Source organism: Setaria viridis, chromosome 1 (assembly GCF_005286985.2).
Source record: "Setaria viridis chromosome 1, Setaria_viridis_v4.0, whole genome shotgun sequence".
NCBI classification, from domain to species: Eukaryota; Viridiplantae; Streptophyta; class Magnoliopsida; order Poales; family Poaceae; genus Setaria; species Setaria viridis.
This window is the reverse complement of record NC_048263.2, coordinates 25,880,530-25,895,927: the sequence shown is the minus strand read 5'-3', so window position 1 is coordinate 25,895,927 and position 15,398 is coordinate 25,880,530. Positions and strand designations below refer to the sequence as shown.

General features: G+C 48.1%; 3 protein-coding genes across 3 annotated transcripts; 2 read left to right on the top strand and 1 right to left on the bottom strand.

Moving 5' to 3' along the window:
- The first annotated feature begins 6,234 nt into the window (after positions 1-6,234).
- On the top strand, positions 6,235-10,432 carry LOC117836527 (cysteine and histidine-rich domain-containing protein RAR1). Its single transcript, XM_034715982.2, is given in 7 exon segments — positions 6,235-6,313; positions 6,316-6,461; positions 7,611-7,613; positions 7,691-7,773; positions 9,445-9,596; positions 9,796-10,016; positions 10,100-10,432. Coding segments are annotated over 7 exon segments (762 nt in total). The 5' UTR covers positions 6,235-6,249; the 3' UTR covers positions 10,193-10,432.
- A 250-nt stretch (positions 10,433-10,682) lies between these two features.
- LOC117836538 (uncharacterized) lies at positions 10,683-12,802 on the bottom strand. The gene is made up of 2 exons (XM_034715991.2): positions 12,203-12,802; positions 10,683-12,100 (listed from the first exon to the last, which is right to left on the bottom strand). Exons 1-2 carry the CDS (start codon positions 12,333-12,335, stop codon positions 11,574-11,576), a joined length of 660 nt encoding a protein of 219 aa, XP_034571882.1. The 5' UTR covers positions 12,336-12,802; the 3' UTR covers positions 10,683-11,573.
- LOC140221647 (probable carboxylesterase 18) lies at positions 12,391-14,196 on the top strand. Its single transcript, XM_072291383.1, has 2 exons — positions 12,391-12,462; positions 13,846-14,196. The coding sequence occupies exons 1-2, from the start codon at positions 12,391-12,393 to the stop codon at positions 14,194-14,196; spliced, it is 423 nt and encodes a 140-aa protein (XP_072147484.1).
- The last annotated feature ends 1,202 nt before the right edge of the window (positions 14,197-15,398 follow it).

The window sequence follows — 15,398 nt, the reverse complement described above, 5'->3', positions numbered from 1 at the left end:
AAATCGGCCGATATGCTCCGGGAAACGCATATATACTGGAGATGATCGAAGGAGAAGAATTCACAAGGGCCTTGAACGGGAGGTACGTGAAGAGATATTATCCTAGTATATGGGTCGATGCATAACTAAGTTATGAAGTGTATCAAGATAGCACGGCCAGTTCCTATTAGATCTTATAGCCGATGCAAAGATGAAATCGCCTTGAGAACAAACATTCGTTCGAGTTGGCCGATTTATTGTTCGGTGTGAACGATGGGGTACACAGCCGACACGGTACAAGTCACCCTTAGAACAAAAGTACCAATACATCTATTAACCACGCTTTTTCTTAAGCTTCCTCTCTACCTGACCTAATTCTACCAAGAGGTGGGTGCTCCTTTCCTCCAGATCCTTCATCGCGACTTCAGCCTCAACTTGGTGTGGAAGAGGATGGCTCCGATCTAGCGGTGGTTGAGACGTTCTCGCTGCGGCGTCTTCAAGGGTGACTGGGCGAGGGAGTGGATGACTCCTTTCGATTGGTGGCCGCCTGTAGCAGTTGGCGTCGATGTGGTCCCAGATCCGTCGTACTTCAGCGGGGACGTGGTCCCTGAGTTCTTCGTGATGGCTCTTATCAAGTCCTTGTCCTCCCGCGACAACGGTTCGTCAGAGTGCATGATCTCGATTGCTCATTCCACTTCGGGACTAAGGCGTCTCGGCTGGAAATTGACAAGCAACCTCTCGACGTCAGACTGATCAAAATGTCAAATCAGGGAATGGAGGGCGAAGGAAGGATCCAGTACCTGGTTGACGGAGGAAGAGGAGAAGGAAGAAGATGAGGAAGACATCTTGATGAATAGTCCGATGGTATGAACTACTGGACGAGAAGAGGACGAGCGAGGCGAATGACTTGGGAAGTAATACGGGGTCTCGTACTTATAGAAAGAAAAGGGGTAAGAGTTTGGTAAGACGCGTCCCATCAGAGTAAAAGGGGTAGTAAATGAAAGGCCGCCACGAAGGACGGGTCAGAATTGGATTCATGCGTCAAGCGGTCAAAAGACTTTAATGTTTTCACAGAACAGCCAACACTTTTACAATTCATCCAAGGAGGGCATTAATGGCCGCAATCGCTCGTTGCCTAACTTGATCGGCCGAGTCCAATATTCGTTGGTCGTCATTGGCCGATCTTGGGACTTCTGGCATACGGCGATGGAGTCTGATTGCTTCGTGGGCTAGGTTTTGTCTCTCTTGCTTCAGTTCGGCGATGACAGAGGGGAGGTCTTAGAGTCTCTTTTCTTCAACGGCTATGTTCTTGGTCACCTGCTCCATCTCTTTGGCGAGCTCCACCCTTCGGCGCTTGAGGCGATCTATAGCACCAACGATACCCGAACGGGAACTTTCAAGAAAGTTGATCCGGTGATGTACGTCTTGGGCTCGGTGCTTGTAAGAGTCTTCCTCCTCCTGAGCTTTAGCCAGCTTGGCGCAATCGGCCATGTGACGCAAAGCCCTGAATACTGGGATCCGCATTGATTCAATATATGCTGCTGGCGCCAGGGCTTCTTCCGCCTCTTCTGGGACTCGGCCACTGATATCGCTGAAGAGCTGCCGAATCGGCAAAGCGTCCTCCACCAATCGGCCGATGTCTTCCTGAAGGAGGGTCCATATGCTCTCAAGTTTGGCGAGGACGTCATCGGGGATCGAGCTTATGGTGACCTGACGTGAAGCGACCTCCTCGTCATCAGAAAGTGCGACCGCGAAGGAGAAGAGACTGTTGTTGGGAGTATCTTGTTCCTGCAGGAAAGTAAAATAATAAGCATCGATTAGCCGACGGTAATAGGAAAATCGGCCGATTCGGGTGACAAGTCTCTTACCCCTTTGAAGCGATTTCTTCTGATTGCGTCAACGGGAGTGCTGCCCTTGGTTTAGGAACAGGTGCGACCGGCTGATAAGAAAAGGAGGACTCAATGATTATTGGCGTCCTGCTCGGACCGACCTCCTAGAAAGGTACGAGGAGCAAGTTCTTATGAGTATGATACAAATGTTTAGATCTGATGACATGTGGTGATTGTCGTACCTCCGTGGTTTCCCTGGCCGATGGCTGTTGAGAAGGTACAATTGACGTACCAAGGGTAGCCTGCATCAGAATCAGTCAAGCTTTTGGCTAAGTATCAAAAAATTGAATGAAGGGATTCTTTACCTCAGTGGGAGGAGTTACTAGTGCTCCGATTTCTGCTTGGGGCGTTGTCGATTGCTGCGGAGGCACCGGGGCATTTTGGGCGGCCTAATGTAAAGAAGAAGTTAGTATATGAAGAATACTTAAGAGGGTGTGAACACAAGGTTACCTGAATGGCTTCTAATAGCAGTGACGCAGCGGCACTCCAGTTTCTGTAGCAGCTTGGGGATCGACCTCCTCGATAACCGGGAGGATCGGCGCAGCCAAAGTTTCTGCCGATGCCGCATCAGACTAAACGGCCGATTCCGTGCGGGCACGCACTCGGTGGCTTGTCTTCTTGACGGTTTTCTTCGGCGTTTGCTTCAATCGGCCAGTGGTGATATCATCAATGGATGGGGCGTTATGGCCGATGAGTGGGAATTCCGTATACGGGTAACGGTTCTCTATCGGCCTGCCACTCCGGCTGCATTTTGGGGGAAGTTGACTCCCGGACTACAAAAGAAAGTAAGAGTTAGCAACAAATTTGTAGCATAAGAAAGAAAATAACATCAAAATTGGCTAAAGAAAAAGCAGTACCTCTGCACTCGGGTCGATGTTCTCAGGATCCAGATCATTGCAATATGTCGCGGGGGATGCACAAAATAGATGCTGCTTCCATTCTGCCAACCATAATTTGAATGGTCGGACAGCAAAAGGAGCTACTATCCAGTTGTTCAGATCGATGGTGCTGGAATCAGGCACTCGGTCGCACAGCCGACTGTAGTCAAGGCCCTTGGTGAGCCCGTCTCGGAATTTCACGCAACCGGCGAAATAGACTCTAAGTAGCAGCTGACCTAGGCCGAACTGCCGTGCCGCAACTGATGGGTTATAAAATTCATAAGTAGGGGCATCCTTCACCGAGAAAAAGTTCACCGGTAAGATCCCCGGTTTAATAAAGACGTCCATGAGATCATTATCAAAGGTGTTGGACGTCGAATCGTAACAGAAGGGGAGCTCAAAAAGCGGCTCTGTCCTCAGATATGGGTACCAATTGGTGATTTCCTCACTAAAGCCGTTGTAGAAACATCTGAAGTACTCGGCTACTTTGGTGGCGGTGAGCTGGCAACCAGGGAAGACTGATGCTGCTTCGCCGAAAGAGGTACATCGGCGCCATACGATGGGGTTTTCTTCCGATTCAATGTTGGGGAAGGTCATGTGCTCCACCCGATGCTGAGAGATCTTGCTCATATACAAGTTGAGCCAGAGATTGATGAGCCACCAGGGGCCACCTAGGTTTTCAATCGGCTCTCCTTGGATAGTTTGACGCCGATTTGGTGCAGCATATGATAGGTCGATCCCAGCAGATGTTTCCCGAGGGGGACAGAGGCTCCTCTTGATAATGCTTCGGCTAAAGCTTGTGTGTTGGAAGATGGACCGACTGCTCGGCCACAAAAGAGATGTTTCTCCAACCACATCATCAGGAAGGCTGTGTATTCTTTCTCCGAAACGGCCCCGGTCTTCATGTTGTTCTTGATGTACCCCTTCCACCCGCCGATTGCTTTTGTCTCCAGCCGATGGGTCGGCTTGACCAGTAATGGAAGGGGGTATCGGGAGAAGAAATGTCAAGGCCGGTCAACATTACAACATCGGCCAGAGTAGGGGTCATCGGCCCGTGGCCGAAAAGGAAAGCATTAAGGGCGTCGAACCAGAAGTAGGAGGCCGCCATCACCAAGGGCTCATTTCTCTCCATTTGAGACAAAGAGAGATTGATGCATTGGCCGATTTTTCGTTCGTCCCATTGAACCCTCTTGGAGTTGGCTATCCTCTGGTACCATTCTTTCCAACCGAGGGTTTCATTCAGCCACGATCTAAAGGTGCCTGACCACTGATCCAATTCCATTGGGGATTGTTTAAATGGGATTCTGTGAGTTTCTAAGTTTATCAGATCGGTTGGGTCTGGATTCCCCATAGGACCTAGACAGATGAGGCCGGGGGCTTCGGAAAGGCGAATAGTGATTTGATGTCTAACCGCCTAAAAAAGGTAAAAAAAAGGGAAGAACTAAGAATGGATCTAAAACAAATGCCTAGGCGGTAAAGGTAGAAAGAAAAGTTCTGGGTAAATACCTCCGGGATGAAAGTCATCGTCGCCGACGGGGCTGCTGGTGGAGCTACCGCCGCCGAGGCCGCCAGTGGAACTTCTGTCGCCGATGGAGCTGCTGCCGCCGCCGTTGGAGCTGCCGCCGGGGTTTCCGTTGCTGGTCAGGTTGCTGATGGTGCCGCCATTGAGGATGGAGCAGAAAGCGGATGAAAGGAGGGTCGCCGGAAGCTGTGGTTGGAAACTAAAAAACTAAAAGGGCGCCAGAAGAAGATGGAAACTAGTGCGCCAAGAAAGGAAGTTACTGGCTTGTGAAGAAGAGGTGCGGGACGTGCCAGTATTTAAAGACGGTCCGAGAAGGGGTAAAGGCGGGATTTTTACCGTGCCATCTACACGAATTTCGGGGGAGTGGTTGTCTCAGGCACTCGTTTCGAAACGATTGCAATCATAAGGTAGGAGACCGCGAAACGGAAGGATATTTTTAATGCATTTGTTTCGGAGGAGAAGTTGAAAAGGAATTTTGAAGTAAAAGCTATGTTTTACTCCGAAACTGGGGGGCATATGTTGACACCAGATTTTGACACATATAGAATCGGCGTCAAGGAAGGAGAAGACTGGCTGATGCGGTAGATTAAAAAGGTCACAATTGGGAATCGACCGATTGGTGCTACAGTTGGAGATCGGCCGATTGGCGCTACAGTGTTTTGGCAGACAGAGTTGGTGGAAATCGGCCGATTGGAAGGCTGGAGCAATTGGGCAAATATGGGCTTAAAAGTGGGTCAGAGGAAGAAGATAGAGATTGGCCCACAGGAGTATAGTAACCAACTACGATACGAGTTGTGTTTGTAAATATTCGTTTTCGTTTAAAATTAGAGATAGATTCTAGTCGGTTAAGAAATTGGTTGTAACAGGCTATAAATAGCCATCTTTAGAGATTTGTAAAACAACACATCAATCAATACAACAATCTACTATTTTCTCGTACTTTACTTTCAAGTCGGCGACTTCGCCAATACTTTTCTTCTTTCACGAGTTCGTACGGGTTGGCAGGGCTGCATCGACACGATTCTGTAAGTTCCGTTTATCGAGTAACATCTAAGCTTTAACTTTGGGCGCATCGCTATCGTTTCGTTTAGATTTATTCACTAGTTATCGATATTTACTAGAATTGTAGGTTTCATCTATTATTCTAGTTTTATCATCAGTTATCCAGCTTGAGATTTGAATTGTCGGCTTTGTTATTGTTATCTTTCGTTCGTCATTATCACATAGCCGATTAGATCTATTTCAAGTGTTGTGTTCGTAGCTTTGTCTAGTTTACTCTAAGAAGTTCTCTTTACAATCGCTACGTGATTGTCGGCTATATTATAGCCGATTACTTTTTTTATAGCAAATCGGCCGATTCGCTGATGCGCTCCTCGAGATCGGAATTTTAGCCGATCGTAACCCGTGAAATTTGACACGTTTTCTTCCTTGCCAATCAACAGGTCAGATTGGCTAGCATGCCGCGCGAACCGCACCAGGGCGATCACCCGAACAGGAGTTAAGCAGATTCTTCCGGGTCGTGTGTCCGACGCTCAGGGTCAATCGGCTAACTTTTAGCGCCAACAATATGTCATGTTGCAATTTATCAATTTATTTGTAACATGATGAAAAGTGTTCTTAGAGTACAATGCTAAGATTTAAAATTTCTCAAAAAATATATAATTGTAGCTTTTCAAGTTTGAACCAACTCATGAAGTGCATTTAAATTATTCCCAATCAATTGCACCTTTTTCTTTGAAATTTTGAATGAGCATTAAAACAATGGCACATTAAAAATCAGTACTCCTATTTTTCGACATGGATGTCAATACAAGTTGGTATTTATACTTGTGGAAACACCCGCGTCCGGTGAAAATGAGTGAGATTCGATTCGGATATTAGTGTAGCGTTGAATTTCGTAGTCATATTCGGATCCGTTTGCGGGCCGACGACCCTGCCCTGCTGCCCCTCGATTTATTCCTTCCGTGCTGTGGGACGGGCGATGCGGCAGGGTCTAGACTCTGGAGCGACCGAGATCTTTCGACTTTTCCAGAGCGAGCAGAGGGAGACGGGGAGGGGGCGCCGGCGATGTCGACGGCGACGGAGGCGGCGAAGAGCGGCACCGCGGCGCGGGTGCGTTGCCAACGGATCGGCTGCGACGCCATGTTCACCGACGACGACAACCCCGAGGGCTCCTGCCAATACCATCCCTCCGTAAGCACCGCCTATCCGTTCTCTCCTCTTCCCCCCAAAACCCCCCGCACATCAGCTAAAGTTTCCACCGCTTCAAACCTCAAATCGGAGGTGGGGACCTTCTCCTACCTCGTGCGGCTGCCCCAAGTTCCGCCCCCTAGGCTAGGTCTCACTCTTGCCTCGAGTAGCTGGGGATTCGTGTGCTAAGGTTTTGGCTGTGGCCGGAGTTGAAGGGTTTGCTTGATTCCGGAGACGAATTAGCTATTTGAGAAACCCGGTAGCTTCCAATGGATGATGGTTCGTGGATGTGATCTAACTAGAGTTATTGCTAAGTGGAAACATGGTGTTGGGAAATAATATTCTCTCGATTGAGTTGCGGTACTCAGGAAATTACCTGTTGTCTGTTGACATGGGCCTGAGCATTGTGTGTGCCCATGGGTGAGGATGATTTTTGTTCATTGGGAGATGGGTCACATGACGATTAAAGGAAAAAAAAGGGTAAAGGAGTTTCTTCACTAGCAGGTGGTAGGAAGAGTTAATCCATGATATTGTAGCAATATACTGTTTAGTTTTTTTCTGCTGACCAGGAGCCTGGGCTTTTCTTGTTGTGATTTAAATGTAATATTTGCACACCAGTGGTGTAAAATGTTCAAGTGGAATAAAAAAGGCCGCAACACCTCATTATGTCTGCTGTAATGTTCTATTGTAAATAGCTCTACTTGTGTTCTGTAGATAAAAACAACAGCATGGTTGGGAAAAGAATAGCTACCTGTTCCTCTAGGAACTGTTTCTCTTATTGTTTCATTAAGATTAAAATGCTCAACCAGACAACCACAGCACTGTATTTGTGTGATCTTTACACACTCATAACACTTTTGCTTGCTACTGCAATTGAATGTGCCTATGGAGTATTAGTGGCACAATAAGGTTTTGGCATAGTAAAAATATCATGCAAATAGCCAATCATCATGTTGGGGAACTTATACATGCATCCTGTTTTTTGGACCTGACAAAATTGAATCTTGCAATTATGTTTTTATGAAGTGCGTTCAAAAATATAGTTGCTATCTCAATACTTACTTCCACTTTCACCGGCAATTGGGACATTTATTTCTTATTTTTCACTATTAGTATTTTGACAGCTTTCTCCATCCTTTTGTTTTCTTGCAGGCAGTAAGTTTCACCCTTGCTTGAGAGGCTATTTCTGTTTAGGAAATCATCATTGGTTTTCTTAAGATATGTTTTTTCAGCCTTTATTTCATGACGGCATGAAAGAGTGGAGCTGCTGCAAGCAACGAAGCCATGATTTTAGCTTATTTTTGGCAATACCAGGGTAAGGATCCTTTTCTTCCTCCCCTGCTTGCACTGACAGAACTGTAACTTCAGTGTTAGTGTGTATGACGTGTAATATGGCATATTAGTATGGTTGTCTGGTTGACAACCAATATAAACCAGACAATTGGTAATTCCAAGGAAAATTTGCTGTGATTTGGTCTGAATCCACAATCCAGAATTTGTTAACGCCAACGAAAATCTAACATTGTTTTTGGGCAATCCTTGGGAGTGCAAATCGCTTGCTTGCTGATCCACTGAGCCAAATGGCCATAGTCTAAATGACAATATAGTTATTAGTTACCAAATTAAGCTTCACCTGTTAATTTGCTTTGCCGATGAATTGGTTTGGTCCGTGAGTTCTCAAACCAAACAAGTGGGAAAAATACAGTTATAACTGCAAATGTTCTTCTCTATGTATTACTTGAAGATCCTGATGCATCACAAGTTAGATTTACATGCTATTTTTGCTACTTTATGATTTATTTGAACATAGTATTAAAACATAGCTTGATCACTGTCTGGTAACTGTTCCAACAGATTTTATGCTCATTTTCTCCTCTATACTTCTGAAATTTAAGGAGTTTCTTACACGATAGCAAAGTAGGGGATAATTTATGAAATTATAAGTACATGATGTTCCTTTTTTCTCCACTAAGGCACTACTGCCGCCTATGCGCAAACCTGTTTGCAGTTGCCGTTGTTTGGATTCACAAAAAGTATAAGTTGATGGATTTCATGTGAAACTGAGAATGCCTGTTTTGGTTAAAGCATGATCATTATGCTACTCAAGAAATGAAGACATTCTTCTGACAATAATGTATCATAAACACTTAAGCAGGATGGCTTGCCTTTTTACACAGTAAAATTTGCTAGTTTGCACAAACTCTCTTTATGTTAGTGCTTTGGCTACTTGACCAACCCAACATAAAAAATATATTGACAGATCACAACGTGCACTAAAAATATCTAATATTTGGCATTTGTGAATTAGTCGCAATATTAATAAATATGTAGTTAGACTTTAGAATCTAGATTATCTACTCAGATCTAATTAATGGCATCTGACTTAAAACACGTATATACTGCATTCACCTGAGACTGAACTAACATAAGAACAAGGGTTGTCGTCAATTGTCTAGTATAAGTAATCAAGTACATATGTTAATGGTTATGTGAAGTGAGTTAGTACACAAAAGTAAGTTGGTCACATTTAGCTAAAAGTGCTAAAGATGATTAAATGGAAGTAGCTGAATTTAGGTTGGTACTGGTTGACAAGGTATTTGGCTTCATCCTATGGTTATATTTCATCTTAGATTCTAATGTTATTTAAGTTACCAATAGTTGACCAAAAAGTACTTAAGATGTTTATTAAGCGGCAAACACCATAACAGAAATAAGGCAGGGAAAAAAAATTAGGTTGAGTTATCTCAATAAAGTTAGTCTACTCTCCATGTGAGTCCGTAAACATGGTTCCAGTTCACTGATGAGTGATGAATAAGCCTGTTCTGATAGATTTCTACCATTATTCACGATGACTTTGTGTTTTTAAGCTGGTGGTTCTGGTTTTAATCATGGCCTTTTTCTCATTTGAACCAATATAATGTTCAGTTGCCTGTTATATTTTGGTATAGAACCAGAAACAACTGACGCATACCCTATTGTGGCACAGATGCACAACAGGGAAGCATACGACTGAAAAAACAGTCACAAAAGCTGTTTCTGCAAACCCTCCCAAGGCCACACCAATCCAGTCTTCTAAGCAGGGTGTAGGAGCCGATGGCTGCGCAAGGTGTCGTCAGGGTTTCTTTTGCTCCGACCATGGTGAGTTTGTATTTGCAGTAACAATATTTCTTTTTAGCCAATCAGTTTACTCTTTATGGACGTTAACAGTTACCACCCTACACATTGTTCGACTAAAAAAACCATCCAGTGTTTTTAACACTAACTTAGTAATCATGATGACCATCAACTACAAAAATGAAATTGTTCACTGAGTGGAGTGCAATCTGTACATTTCCAGGATCGCAGCCCAAGGTACAAAAACCAGCTGCTACCAACGATACAAAGAAGGAACCTGTTGAAAAATCCTCGGTTCCACCTCCAAAGAAAAGGATTGATATAAATGAACCAAGAACATGTAAAAATAAAGGATGCGGTAAATCCTACAAGGAGAAGGATAACCATGACTCTGCATGCAATTACCATCCAGGTCCTGCAGTTTTCCATGACAGGATGAGAGGGGTATGTATCTGTTCTGATGTTGATTTGTGCTCAGAAAATCTCTCAACTTATGCGATCCTTAACTTCTCTATCTGTTCTTGCAGTGGAAATGTTGTGACATTCATGTCAAGGAGTTTGATGAGTTTATGGAGATACCTCCATGCACCAAGGGCTGGCATAATGCTGATGCCGTGTGAATTCACACCATGCCTAGGGCTAATTTTGTGCCGTATCTCCTGCGGCATGTGAGAGGCAATCTTGCTGCAGTTTCTTGAGAGTTTTACTTGGAATTGTGACAAAAACTTTGATGGGTTGCATTATCTTGCTCATAGTGATTGTCCCGAAATCTTACTGATGCTCCTTGTACTGTGAACTAGAACTTGAAACCATATCTTGCAACTTGATTTAAATTGAAATTGTATTAGTTCGAAGCTAAATCCTTTCATTTATACTCCTTCCATCCCAAATTACTATTCGACTTTTGAAATGGATTTAGATGTATGTATTTCAAGAATAGTAATTTGGGATGGAGGTGGCAATTGTCTAAAAGGCAGTACATCTGTTGTGTTATTGTGTTCGTTCCATTACCTTGGTTGTTGGTGAAGCTCTGCTCGTGTGGTGATTTGAGGCTTTGAGCACTGCTCGCGGGCTGGTTTGAGCAGGCAGAACCTGGACCACGGCGAGCAGGAGGCTGTTGACTGTCTATATTTGAAGACAGAATTTCGGGCATGTCATAAAAAATGTTAACATTTCCTTATTTGTCATCTAAAAGTTTTATTTCCCCTCCACTGGAATATTTCTTCCCATGCCATCTCTATTACTTCCGTTAGAGTATATGAGCACTGCTAAACTGTACGTCCAGTACGGTTGGCTTTGTGCCAGGATCGATGCCATCCGATTTCTCCTATCAAACCAAGCAAGTAAACCAGCGGGATACAGGTAAATTATTTTTCATCATGACACAAAAGGGAGTAACATAATTTCTAGAGACATATAGCGAATTTTCAAAATGAAGGTAGGATGGCACAGTTGCATTGTCAATTTGTAATGAAAACGAAACCTGCACTCGTTGATTCTGGAATAGAAGGTCGCTTCGCATTATTTGTTGCTGTTATACGCGCTCATACGGTGACATACTATATTGGATACCTAAGACGTACGTGACTCATGAGACGCAAATATGAGACAAGGCACTCGGCACGTCATTAAAATTTAAACATTTCCTTATTTGTCATCTAAAATTTTCATTTCCCCTCCATCGGAATATTTCTTCCCATGCCACCTCATTGATATTTCTTCCCATGTCTATATTTGAAGAGAGTAACATAATTTCCAGAGACATAGTGTAACGGATTTTCTAAATGAAGGTAGAATGCCACGTTGCATTGTGAATTTGTAATGGAAACGAAACTTGCACTCGTTGATTCTGATTCTGAAACAGAAGGTCGCTTCGCATTATTTCTTGCTGTGATACGCGCGCATGCAGTAACATACTATCCTGGATACCTGAGACACGAGACGCAAATATAAGCAGTTGTGCTTCGGAGACGGCACACGGCACTACAGTTCATTCAGGCTTCAGGGGATCCCGATGATGGGGATGAACGGGAAGAAGTAGATGAGCGGCAGTCCCCCTCCCATGCCGAAGGGCGGGCTGCCGTTCCCTCCAGCGCGCGGGGGAGCGCTCACTACCGGCGGCGTCTGCATTGCCGGGGGCATGGGCCTTCTTGGCGCCGCCACCCGCGGGGCGTCCCCCTGCTGCCGGTCAGGGGCGTCCATGGTCGTCGCGGCAGCCGAGCCGCCGCCGGTAGTTTGACGGCACCTCGTGAAGACGGCGAGGCGGGAGCCCAGCGCGAAGTGTGAGGAGGAGGAGGAGCCGGGTGCCCGGGCCGGGACGACGCGCGCCACCGCGAGCCCCCGCGGCGCGCAGAGCTGCTCCGTGGCGCCGAGGACCCTCGCCGCGCACGGCGTGGCGCCGGAGGCTCCGGACGACGACACCGCCGCTGGCATGGCCATGTCGAAAGCGCCGAGGCCGTCGGTCTCCGCCGCGTGGAGGGCGCCCGCGCCGCCGCCGTCACCGGCGCATTTCACCGCGACCACCACACCTGGCACGTACGGAAGCATGTCACGCTCTGCCTCCAACGAAGACGCAAGACACGGTCCGACGTCGCGTACATGTAACTGTACGTCCGTGCGTGCGTACGTACCGGAGAGGTCGTGTCCCGCGGCGCAGTCGAGGCAGGCGACGGAGCCGCGGAGGCGGGGCGCGTCGCCCTCGCCCGACACGGCGAGAACGAGGAGGAGGAGGTGCGCCCCGACGAGGGTGAGGCGGGGAGCCATTGGATCGGCCTGGGCGAAGGATGCTTGGAGGAAGGCGCTGGAGCCTGGCGCGTCGATGTCGAGTCACCTGCGGCTGTGGGCTGTGGCTCCGCAGTCCGCTGCGTGCTCTGCTCACGTCTTTGTCGATGTGCGCCGCCGCGTGTATTTGTAGTACGAGGAGGTTACTTTACAGTCATCATGTGAGATTCATTCACTTCTCGCGCCTAACGAACTTCTCAGCCTCTACCCGGGCACTTGCTGTGACCTGTGACGGCATCGTCAAAAAAAGAAAAATGAAGCCGTGACGGCTTGAAGATGTGTACTACTGTAGCTACCGTGACCTTTTTGGGGGGGGGGCGAATGTAGCTACCGTGACTCTGTGAGCCTGTTGCACTTCTTTTTGGAATTCCTTCTTTTTGTGATCGTGCAGTTCTCTTTTTTTTTTCTTTTTGCAAGTTACAGCCGAGATCCAGGCCCAACGTAATAAAGCGCCGAGGTCCACCCAGGCCAGGCCTTCCGCCGCCTTCTTCCTTTCATTGAACTTTAAGTAACGGGCCCGTAGAATAAAACGCGGCCCAAATTTGCACCAGCACGGTGGGGCTGCGGGAGCATGGGAGATGGTTTTAGTACCACATCGGGAGCCAACGGCGAGGCCGCGAGGGCACGCGGGAGGAGGACGTCATAAAAAAAAAATAGGATATGTTTGGGACTGCTCCGTTTCGAAAAAAAAATAACTCCTCTTTACCAACTCCACCTTCCTTCAGTTCCACTCCACCAAATTCACAAAATATGGAGCCGTTGCACCTGATTGGCAAATGAGAGGACTCTAGCTCTAGGAACATGATGTTTTTATGTGCATTGGCTATTATACCCTTGTATTGTGGGATCCACGCGTTATTGTACATTGGAGGAGTTCTTCGATCGGAGCCCGCGAGGAGGGAAGGGAGTGCCAGGTTTCTCCACCACTGGCGGCCGGAGGCCTCGCCGCAGGCCATGGAGGAGCTCCGCAGACACCCCAGGCCGGCGCCCGCGCGTGCAACAAGGCACGGCGCGTGTGCGGTGCCACTCCGCTGGCCGGCACGCCCCAGCAGCCCGACGCCCGCAGGGAAACGTGGCCCCGACGCGTGGCGGCGTCGCTTCGCCGGCTAGTGCAGCCCCAGCAGTCATCTTGCACTCAGCTCCACGCCCATCACTGTTCAACTCTGACGGCCAGAGGTGCCACCACCCATCAGTGGCAGCCACCTTGGCTTTGTCTTTCCAGGAGGGGAGCTCAGTGCCGTCTGCAACTACAGCACCAGGAGCTTGCTGGGGAGAGAGAGATGGAAGCCAGCATGAAAGAGACGCAAGAATGCCGCGGCGCCTAGCGCGCCGACGCTACCATGGACGGTGCGGCTCAAGATCTTCAACCTCGTCTCCGCCTTCGATATCGCGCAGCGGGCTGACACCACGGTCAACCGCTTCGTGTCAACTACTGCCTCGCCTTGAGCACCGATACCCCGCCGCCTACGATGACGGCATCGACGTGCTCTAGTACCTCACCTCCACCGGCCTCCCTGACCTCGTCGTCCCAGTCGACCTCTCCCACTACTTCCTCGCTAAGGACAGCGCGGGCGGCAACCTCACCCACCACGTCACGCAACACTGGACAGCCGCTCCCTCCTCCCCCATCTGCATCGCCAGCATCATCCTGCTGCAGCCGTACTTTGGCGGCGAGAAGCGCACTCCAATTGAGATGAGGATGGAGGGCGTGGCGCCAGTGGCGAACATGCGACGCTCGGACTGGGTGTGGAAGGCGTTCCTGCCGGAGGGCTCCAACCGGAACCACCTAGCCGCGCACGTCACTGGCGAGGCCGGCATGGAGCCCGGGTGGCGCCATCGCTAAGGTGGCGGTGGTGGAGGTTCGGCGAGGTGGGGGAAGGAGCGACATGATGAGATGAGAGGGTGACAGATGAGGAGTATCTTTTCTAAAATTGAAATGGTACGCTGTGTAACCGGTGGCATGGTGGGTAATTACCCCCAACTCCACGAGAAGGTTTGAAACTAGTGTTTTGAGAGCACCCCTTGAGGTGCTTCAGAAAAATCTTAGAGTTGGCCCCTAGATCCACCTTTTTTCGGAGTTGGTGCTAGTGGAGCTGGAGGTGTTTGGCAAGATGAATCTGGAGCGGAGCTGCAATACTTGGAGCGAAGCAGTCCCAAACACGCCCATAGTATCTGTTATGTGGATTATATCCTTACCTTGTTGTTAAACTAGCAAAATGTTCGTGTGTTGCTACGGTAAAATACTAATTATATTATGTTCTTTAGATTATTTTTATTGTTGTACTATTAATTTTACTCCATGGATAACTCATATAGTTTTGGCCTAATATATTTTCATGTAAAGCTGACAAGCCTCATCCTTCAATCGGATGGATTTGTGGTCAACTGGTTCATCTAACCGTATCCATCTAAGTGGATGCCTCTCAGCGCCGCTTGCACGGTCAGGAGCAGGGCAGGACGGCAGTCGGTCCTGAGCGGAGCTAGCACCGCGGCGCCTAGAGGGGCTGCCGTTGGCAGTTTCAATCCACGGGCCATCTCTTCACTTCCCTATTCTTTTCCTTCACGATTCAATCCTCTAGCCATCACCATCCTTAGCTTGTTCTACTCCTTCGCGAGCCATTCAATCCAAGAAGAACTACCAGCTGCTATCGCATCAACTGCTAATCAATGTTTAGGAGCTGCGCCGGGAGAGCTTTTGCGTGTGCGCTGGTCGAGGCGCCACCTTCCTGTTGGTCAGAGGATCGAAGACGGAGCTACGCGACGATAGTTTGCATGGGGCGGTGGGGTATGCGGCCGCCTCCTGTGGCCCGCATGGAGTTCTGCAGCTGTGCTCGGTGGATGCCGGCACCTCAACGAACATCAGGGTGAAGGCGGATCTGCGCTTGAGCGAACGGCTACGCAGGCGACCTCTCGATGGTGGCGCGCGGAACTCTCTCGCAAGTTGAGTAGCCTGCACGGAAGAGCCATGGCTCGGTGGAAGGGAGCCTGCGAGCAAGGCAGCGCTGCGGCGAGCGCCCCCACGGGCAACCTCCATAGCCGCACGCC

Excerpts from the sequence above, each read along its gene's own strand:
- LOC140221647 (XM_072291383.1), top strand. The coding sequence starts at position 12,391 with ATGTCGAGTCACCTGCGGCTGTGGGCTGTGGCTCCGCAGTCCGCTGCG. Across the intron at positions 12,463-13,845 it reads CTGCTCACGTCTTTGTCGAT|TACCTCACCTCCACCGGCCT; the intron begins GTGCGCCGCCGC and ends GACGTGCTCTAG.
- LOC117836538 (XM_034715991.2), bottom strand. The coding sequence starts at position 12,335 with ATGGCTCCCCGCCTCACCCTCGTCGGGGCGCACCTCCTCCTCCTCGTT. Across the intron at positions 12,101-12,202 it reads CGCGGGACACGACCTCTCCG|GTGTGGTGGTCGCGGTGAAA; the intron begins GTACGTACGCAC and ends CGTACGTGCCAG.